This window comes from Pezoporus wallicus, unplaced genomic scaffold, assembly GCF_028554395.1.
Source record: "Pezoporus wallicus isolate ANWC-B61680 ecotype Strahan unplaced genomic scaffold, APGP_CSIRO_Pwel_v1 contig_3181, whole genome shotgun sequence".
NCBI classification, from domain to species: Eukaryota; Metazoa; Chordata; class Aves; order Psittaciformes; family Psittacidae; genus Pezoporus; species Pezoporus wallicus.
This window is the reverse complement of record NW_026641700.1, coordinates 2,108,274-2,129,717: the sequence shown is the minus strand read 5'-3', so window position 1 is coordinate 2,129,717 and position 21,444 is coordinate 2,108,274. Positions and strand designations below refer to the sequence as shown.

At 36.9% G+C, this 21,444-nt stretch overlaps 2 protein-coding genes across 9 annotated transcripts in view; both read right to left on the bottom strand.

The window, feature by feature from the left end:
- Positions 1-11,099, bottom strand: part of NEK10 (NIMA related kinase 10) — a 103,608-nt gene extending 92,509 nt beyond the window's left edge. Inside the window, exons 1-7 of the mRNA XM_057424870.1 lie at positions 10,370-11,099; positions 7,131-7,245; positions 6,749-6,809; positions 5,483-5,613; positions 4,884-4,982; positions 2,415-2,499; positions 1,597-1,638 (exon numbers count right to left, since the gene is read on the bottom strand). Coding sequence (XP_057280853.1) covers positions 1,597-1,638; positions 2,415-2,499; positions 4,884-4,982; positions 5,483-5,613; positions 6,749-6,809; positions 7,131-7,204 — 492 coding nt within the window. The 5' untranslated portion in view covers positions 7,205-7,245; positions 10,370-11,099. The remainder of the gene's footprint in view (positions 1-1,596; positions 1,639-2,414; positions 2,500-4,883; positions 4,983-5,482; positions 5,614-6,748; positions 6,810-7,130; positions 7,246-10,369) is intronic.
- A 5,467-nt stretch (positions 11,100-16,566) lies between these two features.
- Positions 16,567-21,444, bottom strand: part of SLC4A7 (solute carrier family 4 member 7) — an 84,877-nt gene continuing 79,999 nt past the window's right edge. For 5 of the 8 annotated variants that reach the window (XM_057424815.1, XM_057424814.1, XM_057424821.1 and 2 more), the window contains 2 exons: positions 19,945-20,052; positions 16,567-17,221 (listed from right to left, as the gene is read on the bottom strand). In XM_057424815.1, coding sequence (XP_057280798.1) covers positions 17,140-17,221; positions 19,945-20,052 — 190 coding nt within the window. In that variant the 3' untranslated portion in view covers positions 16,567-17,139. The remainder of the gene's footprint in view (positions 17,222-19,944; positions 20,053-21,444) is intronic. The other 3 variants (XM_057424818.1, XM_057424816.1, XM_057424822.1) reach the window with 1 other exon arrangement.

Sequence of the window (21,444 nt, the reverse complement as noted above, 5' to 3'; positions counted from 1 at the left end):
TTCCACAATAGGGAGATCTACTGAAGACTATCGAATACAATGACCCTACTTCTGGAGCCAAATTCCCTTCTTTGCAAGCTGCTACAGGTTGGTAAGAGTTTTCTGGCGAATTATCAGTTCATGTTTCTGCTCTCAAACTTTTCCCTTAGCATCTACTGTTGGGCACTGTTTGGAACAGCTAACAGCTATTTTGAACATAGCTAACTGGTGGGAAATGGTGGTCAATCTTTTTTAATAACCCTAAGAACTTCCTGGTCAGACATATTTTCCAGGAAATGAGAATTACCCCAAGTATGTCATGTTTGTTAGTGCACACAATCATTATGTAATTCTCAGCATCACTTATGTATTGGTCTTACATATGGTGGCATTTTGAAATTTCCAGCACACTGGGGAAATTGCCACAGTTCCAAGTAAATGGTACAGAGAGGCAAGAGCTACAGCAGCAGCACATAATTTAGAAAGAAAGCTCAGGAGCTGGATACTAGTATCCAAAGTAATACTGGTAGTAATAACTCGCATTTTCTACTAAAACATCCTAAAACACTTTAAAATGAGAACAGCTTTTTTTATCTGAAACTGCCCAAAAAGTAAAAAAAAAAAAAAAAAAAAGTTTTAATGCTGCATAGAATAGACTAAGTTCCCTACAAGTTCAGAAATCATAAAAATTGCACCTCATGTCTTTTTAAATTCTCTATGCCAGCAACACATGCATAGTAAAAATGATTATAAATTACACAATTTGGGTTCGTGCTGCTGGGGATGACACTTACAGATGTTGCCATGTCTCAGCAGGCTGCTGCATTTTGCAGTCTGCAAGCTCCTCAAAAAGTACGGCTAACCATTAATGACATGCAACATTGGAAATGCCAAGCAGTTCCTGTGGGAACCATATCCATTACAAAATAGTAACCTTTAACTCCTGCAACTTTAGGGATGTTTCAAACAGGTGACTATCTGACCAAAGGGCTGAAAATGCACTATGGGCTCTCTGAAATACAGGTGGCTTCATAAATATTGATGAATGATGACTACATTCTAGAGTGACACATTTGTTATAAAGATTATAGCAAATAATTTTTTTCTAGAAAGAGAACTCCAAAGAATTTCAAAGATATTCATGGTATGTCAAATCTCACTGCTAACTTGGCACTGATAAGTATTAGAAACCAAGAAGCAAAGCAGTATTAACACAGAGCAGTAACAATCATGATTCGTAATGCAAAAGTGCTGTAGCCCCCAAATTTAAACCTGTTTCAACATTATATTACTACACTTTTACTTTTGAAAAATCATTTGCTACAGTTCAAGGTGACTTTACTCATCCTTCTTTTCTCCTGATTGAAACAATTGTGCTGATTTTTCTAATTCTCCTCCCACTTCAGGAGGGATTTAAGTCTCTTAACTAAAAGACCTGGGTTAATACTGCTATATTATAAGGACAGTTTCTTTGTACACTAGTGAAAAGAAAACCCCCACATCAACTGATTACATGCAGAGGAATGGACTCACTTCTTTCCATAAACCAAGAATTTATGTACACTGTAATGATCTGACATGCAACATATCAGACAAAAGTACCATGAGGAACTCTACCTGAGCTAGATTTTCAATAGCACCCAAGCTGTGGAGCATTTCCTAATAAAAAAGAAAAAAAAAAAAAAAATTTTTTTAAATTATTAAAAAAAGGCAAAAATAAAGAAAACACTAGAATGAAAGAACACTAGAACATAAATGCTCTGCTTGTTATGAATGTTGCGAAACCTTAATTCCAGTGCTTGAAGTCAATGAATTCTGGAGATATGTAGCACCTTCAGAGTTCAGAATATTTTAGAGTAAGTAGATAAATAAAAACACAGAAGTTAAGTTTTAAAGGTTTTAAAACTGGAAAAACAGTATAAACTTTGGAACACATAGAAAAAAATACACAAATATCTTAACAGATGTCTGAGGCTTAGTCCTATGAATAGTGACTATAATAGCCAGAATAAAATTGAAAGCTATTTGGTTTTAGTTAAGAACATCAGGCAGCTAGGAGGAATAGGCAGCTTTCAGTTTTCTTAACTTATTATATTATGGGAATTTTACATATCTACATGTTAAAGTCAAGCACAGGGTTTAAGGCTCAAAGCAATGACCAAGCCATCTGTTATAGAGATTTACAGGTTCTTTGTTAAGGTTATCAACAACAGGCCCTACATAAGGAATATAAGAACTTGAGCAAGCTATTCAGTAACAGTGCAAATTCACTCTTGTAATCTGTTTGTTTGCAAATCACTTCCTCACATATAGGAATATAGGTACATGTGTATAAGAACATACATTTTTATACACATGCAACAACACAAGTCATATGCATGATGCTTATGTGCATTCTTTTATCCAAGCAAGAAACAGTATTTTGGTATACTGACCTGATAGCATGGATCCCTTATTAATAATCTCAGACAGATTAATACTCTAAGAAAATGGACGGACGAAGCTTGATTAACCCATTCCCTGTAAAAGAAATATTCCACACGTAAACCAAATGCATTTTAAGTGTTAAAACATGTCAAAAAAACACTTTGATTTCAGGAATTGACTAGAAGGTAAGTGACTTACAACAGTTGTACTATAGTATAGTACAACATACTGTACTATAGAACCTTTAATACCACTTCTATTAAAACATAGTAACAGCTTTAAATAAACTTATTTCATTATATGACCATTGCCAGGCCATCATTTATTGTCACTGACCTAATGCAGGAAAGTACATGCACAAACTGATCATGCTTTGATATAAACTTACTTTAAGTCTTTGGACCAAAGCCCAAAAAGACAAAATCACCAAGAAACCACATATCAAACTTCAGTGCACAAAATACACATACATAAAAATATGGGTGCTACAGAAATAAAAATAGCGAGATTTGAAATATTTTATTTAATTATTGTAATCTATCCTGGGCAATTACAAATTAATACTATTAGTCCTTGGAATAATTTATTTAGTTCAAATGCCCTTGGTATGGTATTATGCTTCCAAATAAAACTTCCTCCTTTATATTTCTCCACACAACTCCTCAGCACAAGCCTTGGCAGAAAACACAACTCAGATTTGCACAAAGCATCCAGGGGCAGTAAACCTGCATAAAATACCAGTAACAGAACCACTACTTCCATTGTCTCTTGAAGATGTATAGCCCCATTTTCCTATTTAAAATAAACATAAAATTGGACATCTCGGTGGTGCTGTTTCTGTTGTTGTTTTAACTAAGAGGACAGAATCTGTAGTATCTGGGCGAGCTTCCAAGGACTGGAAGAAGTCTATGCGATGTGGCAGTTCTCTTCCATTTTTATCATTTGTAATTGGGAGCAATGCCAATAGCTAAAAATATTTTGATAAAAATAAATGTTTTACAAATACACGCTAACAAAATATCAGCCCTTCTATGCCGATATGCTGCCCAAAATAATACTGTTTTTTTTCATTTTTGTATGGTTCCTTACTTGGCCACTTTAGAATGGTGCAAAACTTTCACAGAAAGAAAACAGCAACCTGTATGGAAAATTTGTAAGTCAGATTTTAAAGTGGCCTGAAGATCATTACCACAGTGGTTCTACAAATTTATTCTTTCAAAAAGCTTTGACTCTTGACAGAAGTTAGTTTCTTTAACAGAGCAATGCATCTGTCACATTTCCAAGCAGGGACAGTAATCCTCCGAGCATGGTTATTTGTGAGTCTCTTCTGCTACAGTTACATTTACAGTACACATTACTAGATACATACAGTGTATGTAAAGCATATGTCATCAGGATTTTTTCTGCCTGCTTAGTTATATTCCTTATCCAAATTACTTAAAATGAGCTGATCACAGCTTTCTTAACTCCAATCAGGACTTCTGCTGACACATCAATGCCAGTAAGCGGGTGTGATTTTCTTGCCCCCCCAACCAACATCTTTTATGCCAGCAGAAGTATGTCATGCAAATAAGGTGACAATTTCAAAGGCTCTGACGCAATACAATGGCAGTATCTCCAAAGAAAGGACATCATCACAATAAAGTATTTACAAAAGGCAACTAAATCACCTTAGTAACTGCACTTACCTTATGGGTTTTATGTGCCTACTAATATGTATTTGTTTCACTGATTTTACCCGGATGCTTTGATTTGTAATACAAGAGGTTGGTTTTGCTGTATCACCATCATCAACAGCAAGTGTCAAAGAAAATAAAAACCAAAATATGAGCTAGGTATGCCACAATGTATAAATAGAACTTGGGAGGATAAAATGTGAATTCTTAGGTTTTTTGCAAATTAAGCTGAGCCACAGACATCCCCTTAGAGGGTACTGAGATGATAAAGTTCAGTTGCAAAGAAGAGGTACCAGATTTACAAGTTGCTTAAACTCACTGCTATTTAGATAATCAAAGATGAGATCTGTAGTTCCCTAGTTAGTTCTGAAAAAGGGTCTAAGCAAACTATGTGGTTTGGTTTAGGTTTTTTTAGGTGGTTCTGTAAATTCTGGCAGTTACACTTTAATACCTTTAAATGCTCCAGGATTTCTTCTTTAAGCTTCTGTGCCACTTGGGATGTTTTTTAGGTGTGCTTGGGCTTAAAAAGGAAAAATACAACACACTGGTGCATAGGAAAAGAAATTCTGGGTTTCTTGTTTGGTTGTTTTTTTTTTTTGCGAGAAAATACCTTTTCCTGTCCCCACTATTTTTTTAAGTTCTTCACTTTTTTCTTGCTCAAATGAGAATACCTAAGAAAGGGTTTTCCCTTTCTAATCCTGTTATATGCACAAACACAAAAATAAACAGTAGCATAAACTTATCTGAATTTTGCAAGAAAGAGTGACTCTCCTTGTATAACAATGTTTTCAATATACTGACCTGCAGGTAAGTCGGTTCTTCACCAAAGATGTAAAGATCTCTTGAAACAGCTTATGGCTGGGATGTTTGCTAAAATTCCTCTCATTCTTGTAGGTCACACTAATGAGGATTTAAAAGAGGAAAAAATGCTGAATTGCTGATTATCTTGCCACAAGATGATTGTAGATTGCCAAAACTTGACATTAGCAACGTTAGGAATGTTATATCAGAAGTTCCTAAAGAATAAACCATTTCAGATTTCAAGATATTAACAGTATGAAAGAATATTCTATCTCGTGCATAATTTGGGACTATTATAATGGTATAATACAAGCTTTCCAAGTAAGGAAACCATTATTTTTAAAAAAATTACTATACTAGCTCTCAACAGTACAATCTGCCAAGCAGGAGCATGTGTCCAAAGCTGACAAAGGCAGGAACATCCACAGTTAACTTTAGAAAGTTAAATATATGCAATTCATATCTCAGATAGTGGGTTAACATGAAAGTAGAAGTAACATACCTAAGTATAACGGCCTTCAACACAGCAACAAGCTTTAGACACATGAAGATGTTCAGAAATAACAAGTGCCATCATATTAGCTTTTTTTTTTTTTTACCTAAAGTTTTCAAGCTGAACAGCTTCTGTTGATGCTTGCCATTGACCATGGGGTTTTTGTTCACTGATTTTAACATTTTGCCAAGCTCTTGTCACACTGGTTCGACCGTTTTCGAAATGTATAGCTGGAAGCTAAGGATGAAAGGGATATTGCTCATGAGGCAAACACTGCTTTTTAAGTTTTATAAGAATGTTATCAAGCAAAAGTACCTTTTCTCAAGCTCTGACTTGAACTTTGGACCTATTACTTGACATAATAAAATACATCCCACCACCCCCCGCAAAATAAAATTCATGTGGTAAAAAACTGACGAGCAAAGCTAGAAAACAAGAACATGGAGATATATAACATGTGAACAAGTGTCTTTTAAAATTTATAATAGTAAAGCTCAATAGAATCTGCAACACATACTCATTATCTGTGTTCCTTACCTGTCCTACTTCTACAATTGCATAGCCTTCATATTCTTTTTAAGAAAGTGCTGTAGAACTCAAGCATTTCAGCTTTCTGCCAAGAAGCAATTCCATGCCTCTATCCAAGAAGGGAGTACATAACTCCTGTCTCACATGGCTGAATTCCTAAGTCACCTTGTCATACCTTTTACAGATTAGAAAGGGAGAAAATGTTCTGGTATACCAAAGACTCTCACCCATCATCATGCATTGGTTTTCTCTGCTTCAAATGGCAAATACAAGATTCACTATGTGAGCTGAGGTGAAGGAGACTTTACTGTGTCCTATAAGTTTCATGCATTGACATTTATGCCAAAGGTTTTTAGCTGGAGTGTTTTTCTCCAAAGATAAACTGTTTATTGTTAAAATGTTGATCTTATTTTACATTCTTTACCAGTCTTCATCACGTTGTAACTAACACATCTCAGCCTACCTTCTCATGACATTGTGGAAGGGCATGGAAGAAAACTAATCTGTTAGGCTACTTGACTATATGTAATAATAGCTGGATAAAATCTGCTCAAGATTCAGAACAAAGCAATTTTTTTCTGTTAAAATAAAAACTATAGCAGAGTAGGATGGACTGCAGGTCAGTTTCTTTCTTTCACACTTTTTAATGGGATTTGTCCAACAGAGAAGCAGTAACTTGGAGGAAAAAAAAAACACAACAAAAAGAAAGACATCCACTACACAAGATTTTGTCAATATGTTTAATCACAATAGAACACAATAACAGTATCTTATGGATCTGCCACAAAACATTACTTTTAATTATACAGTTCTACAGCATTTAATAATAGTTATTAGAAAATACCTGTTGGTTCCTTAACTGCACATTTAAGAGAGACTGAAGTCTTTTAAGATCAGAATAATCCCTAGAAATACAATAGCATAAATACATGTGTTAATAGCCACATAAAAGTACTTCTGTAAGTGTAAAGAAAGTTAATGAGCAGCAATGCTACTGACAGAAAAGAAAGTTTTCTGGTGTTGCCTAGTGGCCCCATTTTACATACAGAAGAATTTAGAGCTTCTCCAGAATGCCTTAAATCAACAAATGCGTAAACAAACTTTGTGACCAGAGTAACAGTTGTCATGTTTATAGTGCATTTCAAATTAAGCATTCTGCTTTGGCAGCTAGTGTGAATTCCACTTGGGTCCTGCTGAAGTTCAAAGTAAGATGTCAGATACTATACCTCACAGAGATCCCATGAGGTTTTTTCTCTGCTGCTTTTAATGTGGTCTTCAGCTTTTTGTCCTGATCAGGCATTGTGTATCACTATTACCATCACGTGGCTAAGAACTCATTTCCTTAAAAAAAAAAAAAAAGGAGATGGAATTGTATCATTGCAGCGTTGCAGCAAAAGCAACATGTTTTATTTACAGAATGGACTGATATAACTTTAAGAAAAAAACAGCTTTATCATTTTCTTAACATGAACCCTTGGCCATTACGTGAGGATATCCTTTAGAATTCCAGATATTTACAAGAAAATAATTAAGCTATCAAACAGAAACCTTGGTGTCCCCAAAAATAAGTAGATAATACTGGCTTTCTTTTTACTGTATGCATTCTTTATAAGGATGCTTCCTCTTCTTCCATCTTAGTACCATTATTTCTCACTGTGGATTGGCTATTTATGCTACAGCAGTGCTTACAGGCTGAATAGTTTTATCATCTAAATAAACAAAACAGATGGAGGGTAAAAACAAAAGAGATTAATACATCATGTGGTCTATCAAAGAATCACATAAATTTTCAGTCATTTGGAATCTGGGCCTTCTGATTTTCAAGTGAATGCCTTATACCAACAGTGCCCAGCTATTCCTGCAGTGGGACACACAGCTTATTTCCACATATGAGCAGAGCTGTATGGCCCAGCCTCATCAGGATCATTATTGCATAGCAGATCCACTGCAGACAAACATTTAATTGTAGGTCTGACTTCCCACCAAAAGCCACAGATGGTTGTTTGCATAGTATAAAACATTTGTTCACTGAAAATCTTATAAAGGCCTAGAAAGAAACAGAAAGACATAGAAAGAAGATAGTCAAGAGAAATTTCTTGCTTTCACAAAAGCAAGTGTATTGATGCAGATCCTGCTCTGAGTGAAAAAAAGGATGGTCAGGAGCAGTCTGGGGCTGAAGAATTCTCCCAGAGAACTGCATACAGCTGCAACATATTGGTAGAGCACCTCCAGTTTAAAAAACTAGATATAATTTGTGATTATTTTGTGATAAAATACCACTGACAGATCCTTTCTATCCATCTTACTATTGGCTAAATATGGACCATATGAATGTTCCCTTTGGTGTGACTTTACTAGGATTTTCTATATGAAATACGATAGCTTCCTTTTCTCTTTGTGCAGTGTGGAATTCCTCTGCTAGTGATTTTTATTCCTTTTCCTCATAAAGGCAAAAAAGAACAAAACCTGGCAGAAAACAAAAGCATAGTAAAGTACCAGAAGCTGCTGTTTCCCAACTGAATATCAAGTTATTTGCACAATTACAGGTTCTTATCTCAGACACAGGACTACCCAGAATTAAACTGTTAACAGTATGAATTCATGCACAGCGTTGACTCACCCTGGTAAGTGGCCTGTAAGCCCTGATTATCCATTTCTGTTCTACTGAACTACTTTATCCTACCAGCAGTCCCTCCACAGAGAATGATTCCCAAGAAATTCCTCCTCTCTTCTCCATGCACCCCCAATAACAGGGTTATTAAAAAACACCTCAGAACACTTCTGTTGTACCAGTTATCACCAGGGAATTAATATAAACAAGGTTCTGCAGGTCAGTTCAGATTAAAGCAAAAGATATTAAATTATTTCCTTTGCTTCAAAAGCAGTGAAAGAGAAGCCATGTACATTGCTAAGCATGTTTAAGAATCCAAGACTAAGAAAATCCATGTATTGTTTTAGTGATATGTGTATTTCATATCCTCTCCCTTACTAACCCAAACTATTTGGCATATTACTGACGCGTGACACAATGCAATCACTTCACATTTGCACACTAAAAAATATTGTGAAACTCACAAATTATCAACTTGCTCATGTGTATAAAGAACAGATTTCAGCCAATTAAAGAATCATGAAGATCACATACAAAACAATGAGCAAATACAGTTAAGTCTAAAAATTTTCAGCATCAAATTTAAAAAGAACAAACAAATAATCCTTGGGTGAAACCTCTAAACCACTAAACAGCAGGATTCCCAGTCTGGCTACAGTTTAATCCAAAACTGTTAGGTCTTTGTGATTATTTACAACATCTTACAGCTATAGGCCAACCTTGTTTTAGGGCCACAAGTCTAAAGCTTTTGCTCTTTGCAGTATCTTGGTAAAGATGAAACAGAGTAAAAGGCTAATATTGTAAAGGTTCTTTGTCATTACAGATCCAAATGTCCCTGTACACAATTGAACCTGACAAACACCGAGGCAAATTCTCTTCATGCTATCTGAGGATGAAGGGATGCAGTTGACACAAGGATGCAGTCCTCACCCTGCTCTGAAGACTTATCCTGAGGCTACCTTTCCATTTCCTAGAAGCTCCTAAGCCAGCACATCTCAGGAAGAACTTCAACAGAGAGGGCAGCCCTGGCCACAGGTGGAATATGCACAACCTCTTTGGTCTGTCAGCACAGCGTCACCACAGGGGCACAGCACACTGGATTGGGAAACCTGATTCAGGTTACAAATAATCTCTCCTACTTTAATCCTGATTACTTTACAGCTTGTCCCCAAGTAGTTCTACTGTACAAGGGCAGGGACAATAAGCAGAAAGAAGCATTTATCCATGCACCTTAGTATTTTGCCCTTCAGCTTTATTACAGAGATAAACCTATCTATCAACAGGCAGTTGCTGGTGAAAATGACAGATCCTTTCCCCTTTCCCTTACCATCCTCAGGCACTACCTGCCAGTTCTTCAGCTGATTTGACCCAAACCTCAGCCAACTTAGGCAGAAAACAACATGCCTCCCTTTGTAGAGTCAGTTTTCTACAAATTGAGATCACTTTAGTGTGGCCTAATGCGTATGTCTGCTGACAAGGCAAGGAGCAGGAATGCACCGCTGTAAATAAGAGGAAGAAGAGCAGAAAACCCTTTCATCAGTAGCCAGTCATTAAATCAGGTACATGTATTAGCACCACACCCCAATGAGGGGCAGACAAAAGGAAACAACCCCCTGTTTTCCCTGTATCAGCCATAAACCTGACAGAAACCAGACATTAAATATTTCCTTACCTATTCCCACAGTTATTTGACTTACTTGAAATCACTGAATAACTTCCCAGCCCTGTGTTTCTTCTTTACTTGTGCCAGCAGAAATTTCCACGGAGCCAGGCTATTAACTATCCTCATAATTCTCCCCCAGCTATTAAACCAGCCATGAGTAATGTATAAGAAACAAACCAAACAACACTCACATTTCACTTAGGTTGTGCCAGAAAATGATTGAGATCAGACAAATCTTTAAAAGAAAAGAAACACAGTGAAAGGAAAATGTCTTTACATCATAAACTCTTATTCAGTTCCATTTAAAACAATGAAATGAGAGTAATATTAACTAATTCATCTTAACTGAGGATAATTTCATTTAATTAGTTATGTTAATTCAATTAAATAGAAAGAAAGATGCATTCTGATAGTGCTGGTATGCAGGACAGGACAAGAAATGCTCCAAGAACCCTGTCAGAAATGAAAGAATTCCTATGATGAGAAACAGGAGACAAAGGAATTACCACCACAGACTTGATCTGTGGCCCAGTCTAGTGTCTGTCTTAGATGACACAAGCACATAAAGCTTCAGAAGGTGGAAAACAAAAAACCCCAAATAAATGAAAGCAGGAAGATATGTTGGAGGGTAAATCTACCACCACAAACTATAGTGTAATGGTTTGAAACTCCCGTAAACAAAAAGATGTCTTACAGCCTTTATAATCTTTATTAGCAAAAACTACTGGATATGGACATTTGTAAGCCAACTAGTTGCTTGTTTTACCCTTGAATTCCTCTCTTAATCCCTCCAGTGCCTGAGTTCCACTACATAATTATACATAGAAGGTTAACTGGCTTAAAGTGGATAAAGAAGCAGTAGATATGCTAGATCTTGGCTATAATCAGACTTTTGATGCTGTTGCTAGAAAGGAATGTATCTAATACCATAAGCTGGGAGTGAAGTTAGATGAAAATTCACTCCATTATATTATCAGTATACTATCATCAAAATAGAAATGCATTTCAAATACTCTCAAAATGATGGCAGAAGAAGCATCAGAGATGATGAAAAGTTCCCAAAAGGTATTTTTCCTTCTCCAGTCTGATGAAAGCAAAGGGAACCCTGGACCATTTCCCCTCTTGTTCCCAGAGAGCACAGCAGCCAGAACTGATGACAGCCCATGTCTAGGAAATTCTACTGAGGAACCCATACAATGTTTGACGAATATTTCTTACTCATTTTATTGACTGAATCACTATGGAAATCTACATGTTTGCTACAATTGAAATCTTCCACATGCACAAATTTACTGAAGAAAATTAAATTTGAGACAAGTTCCTTGAATATTCTCTCAGGATTAACAAGGGTCCAACAGAAGATTTCTGTTTTCCTAACAAATTAAAATACTCAAGTCACTGTTGGTTTGGGGCTTATTTTGTTTTCCCTCTACACCACCCCAGTTCCTGAGGAGCCACAAATGGCCAGGCCCATTCCCAGATTCCTGGAGCCATGCAATATAAGTCTCTAGGCTATTTTCCAGACCATAACTTTTATCTGCCTAAACAACTTTTAATTTGCCCAAATTAACCGTTAACCTGCAGATCACAGATGTAGGGAAGAGAAAAAAAAAAAGGGATTTCTGAGGTCTACTGAGCAGCTCTGTGGCAACTTAACCATAATACATAGCTATGTGAAATCCATCCTTTCTGCCCTTGCCACCAAGCAGACCTTTCTAGGGAATTGTACCCCTATGGCTTAGAGCCTCTGGAAATCAAAAGGGGCTGTTTAATACTGAAGGCTCAGAGCTGGCAAAGGTGCAGGGCTGGGGAAGATGTCACTAGGTGTGGGGGAGAGATGGGGACAAAGCAACCCTTATTTTAGAGGCACTACTCCCAGTTTGCTGGGCAAGATCCGGGCTGAGATGCACTCTTGGCAGGTGGCACACTGTACCAACAGGGCATCATTTAGAAGCACAGAGATCCCCTGGAGTTATCACACCTTATCCGTGACTAAGCAGGCCTGACTCAGCACTTGGGTTCCACGAAGTGTTTTATACCAACGTGCACGCTTACGTTATGCTTTGACTTCTTTAACACCGACTCTGAAACCTTACCAGGGCCGGAGTACGTGACTACGCGGAAACTACGCGACAAGGCAGTGACACGATGAAAAGACAGCAGCCTGACCTTGCCACCTCCTTCTCCCTCCCTTCCCCTCCCGCGGTGGGTTTATCTGCCGCGAGGGCAGCGAGGTGCTGCGGGCCCCTCCCAGAGCCCCCCGATCCCTCTCCCGTCCCACTCACTCGGCTCGCCCTGCTCCTCGCCTGGCTGGGGCACAGCTCCGACCGCCGGAGCTAAACCGCGCCCCGCGGGCCAATCGCAGCCCGTGTTCTTCGAAGAGATGGCCTCGTCGGCCAATCGCATGCCGCCGTGTTCTACAGCGACGCCGTATCCTAGCGATAGCGGCAGCCGTTGCCATAAGAACGGACGAGAACAGCCGCAGCTCTACTCGCAGGGGCCGCTTCCCGTACTGCTCCCCGCAGCACCCACCTAGCACATAACCTACCTAAAACAAAACCAGACACAGCCTACATAAAGTCCAGTAGATTTTTATTGCTTTTACCGACTTTGTGAAACATTACAAAAGATAATTTTATTCTAGCAGTAATGAAAACAACAAAAGCTGGATCTTTCACATTGAAGACACGTCTGAGAGCTGCGTTTTTCCTGTATAAACGTAATGTCGATTCTGCGTTCAGAGAGATGTTTTCATCTGCTTTGGGTTTTGTTGTGAAGTAAGAAAACATCACTGTAATTAGAAAAGCAGTCATAAAAACTTCGAACCGTACAGTATGTAATCACATTTCAAATAACCAGTATTAAAATCAAAGATGTGGCTCAGCTACAGATGCCGAACCCTGGAAGACACCTTTGCTCAGGAGAATCAGCAACACTAGAAAGAAAAATAGTATAAAGGATGTGTCCTGCCACTAAAATCATTTAGAAAAGTACTGATTTTCAAACTCATTATTCCAAATAAACATCAACAGTTACTAAATTCAATATGAAAGTGTCTAGGTTAACTTCAATGCCAGCTACAAAGCCCAATGAGTTTTCACGAAATGATACAAAATAAAATCAACTCAAAATCATTAAACAATTTGGTTTATTTATAGCACTACTTTTATGCTGACTCAAAGCCTTGTGCCTCTAAGTCTTAAAATTTGCTGTACAATAAATTACTGTTGATATACACAAAGTTATTTCACACACTGGTACTGTACTTGATGATTATTTGACCTAGATGAGTAATTAAAACATTACTAATCATATAAAGCAAAAGGAAAACTAAGGTCATGGTGGTGCTCATCTAACAGACTACACTGGTGAACTGAAAGTCATGAACCGCTCATCTCACGCTGCACAGAATGTATGTACAAGAGAACCCTTTAGAATGGTGCAGGCTCTGCGACACAACACCTATTTGTTACAGACCCAACTTACAGCCTTTCGAACCTGCCTTTGCAAAGGGCACAGATTAGGAAGTGACCATGTAAAGACGGAGAAGCAAGAACTTACAGGAGAATTTCCATTAAATGTAGCAAAAAATATCCAAGACAAAGAAAAACCCCCAGTGGGGCACCAAACTCTACCCTAACAGGCTTTATGATGACAAACTTGGCAATTTGGAACATTTCACTGAACAATCATAGAAGATATTGTGTTGTAGCTGCAAAATTAATCTAGGAGAAAGTGTAATTAACTTGGGAATATGTAAACAGAATGAAAAGTGTGTCACTGTAATACATATGAAAATACTACAAATGAGTTCTGTAGAATATAATTTAAACATGAGACTGCATTTTAAGTGAAATATTTTAGATGATAATTTAAATGGAGTGGTCAAGGTTAAGACCTACACTTTATGTAAACATTCATATTTATAAATAAATTAGAAAAAGGAAAAGACAAAAAAAACAAAGGAGAGCGAAAAAGAGGGACTTCCTGAGGAGGCTCTGCAGCCAGACACACAGTAGCACTATGCTCCATTCCAGGAAATCAAGGCATCTAAAGAAAGTGCAGGGCTGTTTATTTTCCTCTGACAGTTGGAGTGGAAATATATTGGCATAGTTTATACAGGGCTTAACCCATATGAAAAAACAATCAGTGCACAGCAATTATCACTGCTCTTTTGCATCTATTAAGGCAAAACAAACATTACTTAAACTACATCCTTAGCTGTTTAATACTATGTGTGATTTTAAAGCAGAGAAGGTGTAAAACGAGCAGCGAGTCAATCATAAATTATCAGCGGGGTTTTATGCACTTCACACCAGATCTTCTCCTATTTATACAGGGGGAAAAGTGCAACTGTAACATACTACTGACCAAGAACAGCAGAACTAAAGGTCACTGTAAACTGCTTTGCAAGTCATGGCATTTCTGGCACTGATAAAAAAAATATCTACACAATTAAAATTAAATAAATACTGTGATTAGACTTGTAGGGCTTTGGCTTGGTTTTTTTGTTTGTTTTGTTTTGTTTTTTTATTATTTTTTTTTCTATTCAGCGTTCCTAGAAAAATATCTACTTCCTGTAATATTGACGAGCACGTAACCCTTCTGAAGCAGAAGCCAGATACAACGTGTGCAGCACCAAGGAACCCTGATTCCAGACATGGAAAAATCAGAGGCTTACAGTCATTTTTGGGGTATTTATAAATTGTTACAGGACTGTGTACATGAAGTGTAAAACAGTACTGGAAGGACTAGAACAAAAGTAATGTGTTGTGGACAGCACTACATAAATTGCCCAAAGTATCTTCCCTCTTTGATGCAGCAAAAGCTACTCAGTAGTCAACAACTGACCTGCAGATGTGGTTTGTTTTGTTGCATTTGTTTTGTTTGTTTTTTGGGATATTTATTTATTTTGAGTTTTGTTTGTTTGGGTTTGGGTTGGTTGGTGTTTGGTTTGTTTTTAAATAATGCAGAAAGTTTTGCGAAACCATCTGCTAGTTTCACTGAATCTCAGTTTTAATAGAGGGAAAACATGGGTGTTTTCTGAAAGCACATATACTCAAGCTAAGGCACAAGCTATGCTATCATCTAAGAATGAAGGAACATCTATACAGATCCTTACACAGGACTGGTGAAATTGGTAATGCAGACCTCACTTGCTTTGCCACTGACCTGAGCCTTTGTTATGACAGTCTGGATACCATTATTCATATTGCTGAACACTATAATTTACTTTCTTTAAACTGTCCTCTCAGAATTCAACCAAATAAAAAAAGGAAAAGTCAAAAAGAAAAACCTTAATTATATTACACTGAAAGGGAATGGTACCAGTCTGTGTAACTTAAATGCTATCTTTAAATGTTTCTACTTATTTTGATTGTTTTTGTAAAATCCAATTGTCTTCCACCTCAAGTGGCATTTTCAAATGAACTCTGCCCTCCTCCGGAATCAGCTCTTTTTTCAGTTGTTGAGAATTTTATCATGTGGCCCACGATAAAATTCCCAACTCTGCAAAAAGCAGAATTAAGCAAACAGTATCTTCATTTTAAATGAGCACAGATTCGAATTAAAGCCACTATGTGGCAATTCAGAATGTAAAAGAAATAATTTCAAAAACTAAAGCAAAAAACCTAAAGGGTAAGGCAAAAAACTATTAATAATGGAAACTGCACAGGTAATTGATCAAGATTTTTGTTTATACATAAAATTCTCATTATTTCAATTATTATAATGCTGAACACTAGAAACTGAAAATGCAAGTACAACTGCATCTTTATCAGTGAGCCCTCAATCCCATTTACTTTAATAAATGAATATTTACTTTTCCATCTTACATGATAAAAGTTTATACTAATTAAAATAAATAAAATGTTTAAAAAATAAGTTGGTGTGCTATCATATATGCCCTTTACAATGGAGAAGATCAGAACTGTACACACAAATACCACAAGCAATTTCTAATCCACAAAATAATACTGATCATAAACTTATTACAGAATTAAACTACACGTAATTTAGTAAAATACACAATAAAATTAAAAATTAAGAAATCTATTTGATGAGGACATGAAATACTCCAAGTTTTCAGTCTTGGAGCTGAGTAAATCAAACTGTTACAGAAAAAATAAGTACCAACAGGAACAAAAGACTCGAAGAGAAATAAGCCTGTGTAACTTCCTAGAGACCAAATTGCCGTCTGTATCATGTAAACATGGAGCATCCAGAATGATAAATACTGACTTGGGACTGTAAATAAAATTACTGCACTCATTCTGCTACTGGATAATAATGAGAAATCAAGAGTGAATTTAAAAGGAAGAAAAAAAGTAGTGGAAGAGGGTATTATTATATATATATATATATATATGTATCTATATCTGTATCTATCTATATCTATCTTAAGGCTTAACTAACCTGACTTAGGGCTCTAGGCCACTTCTGTAAAACAGGAGAGACAGAATCCAGAAAACACTAGCATGTAGTAGAGACGTAAAACACAGTAGTTCTTGTCAACAGCACATTAATATTTGTTCTATGAAATCACAAAAAAAAAGGATACCCTGCAAAAAAAGCAGTAACTGCCTGCATGGAGAACAAACTTCTGTAGCACACATTACAAACAGAGGTATTGCAAAATTTTAAGCAATGTGGACCAGTAATCATCAGCAAAAGCTGATTTAACTTCTATGCACATATTGATTATTGAAAAGAATACGCATCAATTACAATCTTCCTATTTAAAAATGAAAATAAAATTTCCAGTAAAATAAATAGCTGAAGTGTGATTACCACTTACTTGTAGGAAAACCTTCTCATTATGCAAGCATATCTACAGTGCCCTAAACAATGGCAGAATTAAATATATGACGCTCCTTAAACTGGAAATCACACTTCCACAGTATAATATCCTACAGCTACATATATACACACACAAATATACGCAATTCCCCTTGGTTCACTTCTATAAAGATGTTTCAGCATCCACGTATTTCACAACAGGTGAATCTTCCACATTTATTTTCACACTTCCTGTTTTTTCAGGGCTGTTTGAAAGCAAAGAGGAAAAGGTAAGGTTTGGTTCACCAGTAAACATTAGCTTTCAAATATTTTATACCTCACAATGAACACTGAAAAGTATTTACGTAAGGATAGTTTGATGACAATGCGTTTCTATTGCATTCTAGTAACGGTTAAATACTATTCACAGAACAGTACAAGCTTAGAGAGAAAACACCAATATCTCATCTAGATACCCATTTCCAGCCTCACTGCTTTGACAGATTCTAGTGATTTGAAAGTGGTTTGCAAAACTTCTTAAAAATAAACCAAACAAAACCGTCTAGTTAAAAATACTCAAAAATACATAACAGGCATTCTTATTAATATTGCTTAATTACTGGGCAGGGAAGCAATTCTATTCACAATACAAGACTAGGAAAACATTACAGTCTTTTCAAAATGGGAAACCACACTTGTAATAACAGTCAGAAATCTGCATGAGTGTCTGTTCAAGGGGAAGACCCTAATGACAATGGGCTGGCTGTCACCTGAAGCACTGACACTCTTTAGGGGCACAGCCACTGAGATTGGCTTATCCAAGGATAGAAAGGAACATCCTGAGGTAGTTAGAGGACAGTAGAAGAGAAACTGGACCAGAGGAAGAGAGAAGATTCTCTAGGCATGAATTTTAGAAGAGATGACACATGCATGCACCTCCTCTTTAAGGAAAAAAAAAAAATGTGTTAGAAATTAATGCAAGAAGAAAAATTCTGTGATTTCTTACAAAATGTACCTTAATAAAATACCTAAGAAAAAATTCCTTAGTAAGCGTACCTGGACACCACAGAGGCTGTAAAATATTAGAGATGGTGGAGGGAATAAGAAAAAGCAATCTGGATCATTTTAAGACAAAAAAGATCTAAAATATGTACTTTTATAAAAAAGGTAAGATTTTTAAGAAATAACACCAACCCCCACAATGGGTTGTCTAGGATTCCAAAAGACACCACCTGCTTCAAACTACATCTTATTTGAAACCTATATATCTGAAGACAGCAGTACCTAAAGAACCATTTTTACTATAGCAATAAGCATCTATCCTTATTATCAGATGAAGACTGTTACTCAAATTAACCTTAAAAGAACTGAGATGAAAAAATTACTGGGAATTGCTTCAGACTGAGCAGTGACAACATCCCTAGATTTCTCCAGCACCCACTATACAAGAAAGGGTTGCAAATGCCTCAGAACAGAAACCAATTGAGTTAAGGCTCAGGGAAGTCCTGGTGCCTTAATATTTTCCAGATTCATGCAGTATCAGATTGCCTCTTGAAAGAGCTGGTTTTTAGCACCAGTGGTTTTTATTCTCTGTTTGTAGTTTTAGCAAGTTCCTTCCCAAGATACAATTTTTACCATACTAATCTCAAGGTGAGCATGGGATGGAATCAAAGGGATGTGTCTTACAGCAAAATATAAAAGAACAGATGGCATACTGAGTAGATCAGAAAATACTGCAGACAGGTCAGAAGCCTAACTCGCTAGTACTGCATGTAATTCTGTACTTACTTAACCTACTCAGGAACAAGAGTCAAGGGTTTCTTAAAAAAACGGGTATAATGACACACATCCTGTTATCTAATGCTTCTGCTACCTCTCTTCCTGACAGTCTATTTTCTGTAGTACTCTGGCTCTAAAAATGCTTAAGGCATGTATTTAAACATTTTAAATGTTTAAACCATATAAGCTGAAGACTCACTGAAAAATGGTGTCTGCACTGAGTCTCCTCAGCTTTCCCTATTACAATACCTCCAAGTTCTCTCCTTGTTTTCTTCTTTACCTTTGGGTGACCTACTGCTGGGCAAAATGAAGTTGGAGCAACGCATGAGATGAATAAACAGATGGTATACAAGTGACTAAATGACCAGTCACTACTGCTGTTTCCATGACGCAAGCTCAATGGTACCCGATAGCTCAATTACGTATGAACACTCCCTTAAAACCAACTCTCCCACCGAGATGTAATTTTCCACAAAACTTGCCAATTTCATATCTCTGAAACCTGTCTTCTTTTGACAGACTTGGCTGAAAGGGATCAACCAAGAAAAGATGCATGAAAGGATTGCATAAGCTTATTTTTCAGAGTCAAGGGGGGCCATTCTCCCCTTTTTCCTACATAAAAACTAATAAGCAATAGATGCATTGTGATGAAACAGTCCAGAGACACCAGCCCCTATAAACTACAAGCCTTTGAGGAAGCTGCAGATATTCCACAAATATTCAGGATTTGCTTTGTTCCCCTTGACAAATCAGCCAGACAGTGACTGGGGAAAAATAAGCCAAACAACCAACCCACTCACAAAAAACAGGTGGCATAAAGCAACATTGGAAGTTCTGGACTTACCTTTTTTTCCCACTGGTATTTTTTATGTTCAAGATCAAACAATTCCCATGCTCAGGTACACTCTAGTAAAACCTTTAGAAACCCTATGCCATTTAGAGTAGCATACAGTTGTATTAAGCACATAGAGTAACTTTAAAATTGTAATAATACATTTAATAAAATACTTGGAATTTGTTATAGAAATTGTTTCACTTCAGAGTAAAGAGCAAAAAATAAATTCAAGTTCCTCAAAAGTAATAAGTCAATGCAGACTTACAAACCACAAATGCTCATTTTTTTGGAGACACATTTCAAGAAATACAAGTACAGCTATTAGCTGCTAAACAGAAGACCATAGTTAGAAAACCCGTGAGTAATTATAGCTACCTCAGGTTAGCTCTGGTTACTTTGGCACTCTCAGTACTCATGGCAAGAGCCTTCCACTGTGCAGTTTTGGCCATTTCATCTGATATGTTTACAATTGAGGGATCAGTGCTAAAGAACAAACATACTTTCTCGTTAGTATTCCATACCTTGCAACAGCATTATACTTACTAGCACTCATAATTTACATCAATTGTGCCTTCTTTCAATATTTACACAGCCACAAGTTGAGTTCATGTATTACAAATGCATTTGAAGAAAAATGTGAAAAGTTAACTCACTAGCACTGCCTTAATCACAGAGTATCTTGAAACAGTTTTTCACATAGGTATCACTAAGACTGAGAATACTTGAAGCACAGATGATTTAGAAATGAAGTAACTTCAGAAAAATAGTTAACATGCTCAGAAAAAATGAACTTAAGCACACTATTCTGCTTTTATAAATCAGAATCTTTTTAAGTTGCTCTCAGAAAATAATCAAGGGCAAAGAAGCAGATGTTAACATTTTGAAACTGGTGACTCAGTTGAGATTTCAAACTAGTAAAAATTAACCCCAAATATCTAGACAAATTTCAAGTTGGTTTTCTTTTTTCCCTGCACTGCCTTATTATTTTTCAAGGGTTTTTTGCCACTAACCCCCAAGCCCTACAGAAGTTGACCTTCACATATGGTAAGCTTTCAAAAGCTATTTCTCCCTTTGCCCTCCACACATTTATGTGTACAGTGAACTTAGATGTTGTCTGTAGATATGTTTTCTGGTTTGTTCCATATTTAAACTTCAGAATGTACACGAGGGTATCTGTAAGAGTTCTTGAAACTGCACAGAAATGTTTCAAAGCCATTTTTTCCTAAAGGAATCCCCACAAGATGCAAGACAGTGAAATATATAGCAAATACACGCACTACAGAGAGAGCAATTAGCAGCTCAAAAGCTTTAGCATTTATCATTTTCATTTGAGTTGCTAAAGTCTGATTAAGCCTACTCCTAGAGTAAACAAAAGCACTTGGCAGGAATGTGTATCTAAATCAAAAAATCCGCTTGTTCCCAACTTGGATCAAGGTAGAACTGATAGTACTCTAGATCTGTAGGAAAGCATATTTTCAACCTAGGAACCCTTAGTATTAGAGAGGCAAAAAAAGCTGGCAAGCTATCTGTCACATCTTCTGGCTGTGTTGAACTGCTGTAGAATATGTGACAACTAAGCTGATTCACATGAGTGGAGTGCTGCAGTGGATGGCTACAGGCTCTTCAGAAGGGACAGGCAAGGAAAGAGAGGTTGTGGGGATGCACTGTATGTCAGGGAGTGCATCAACTACCTGCAGTTCAGTGTTGTAAGTGAGAAGGTTGAATGTGGGTGAAGATCGGGGGAAGGCCAACCAAGCAGATATCCTGGTAGGCGTCTGTTACAGACCACCCCATAAAGCAGTAAGGTAGGTATGTACATCTGTGTGCTGAAGGAACTTGCCATCAATGAAATTCCAGCATTTCTATTTCTGGAAG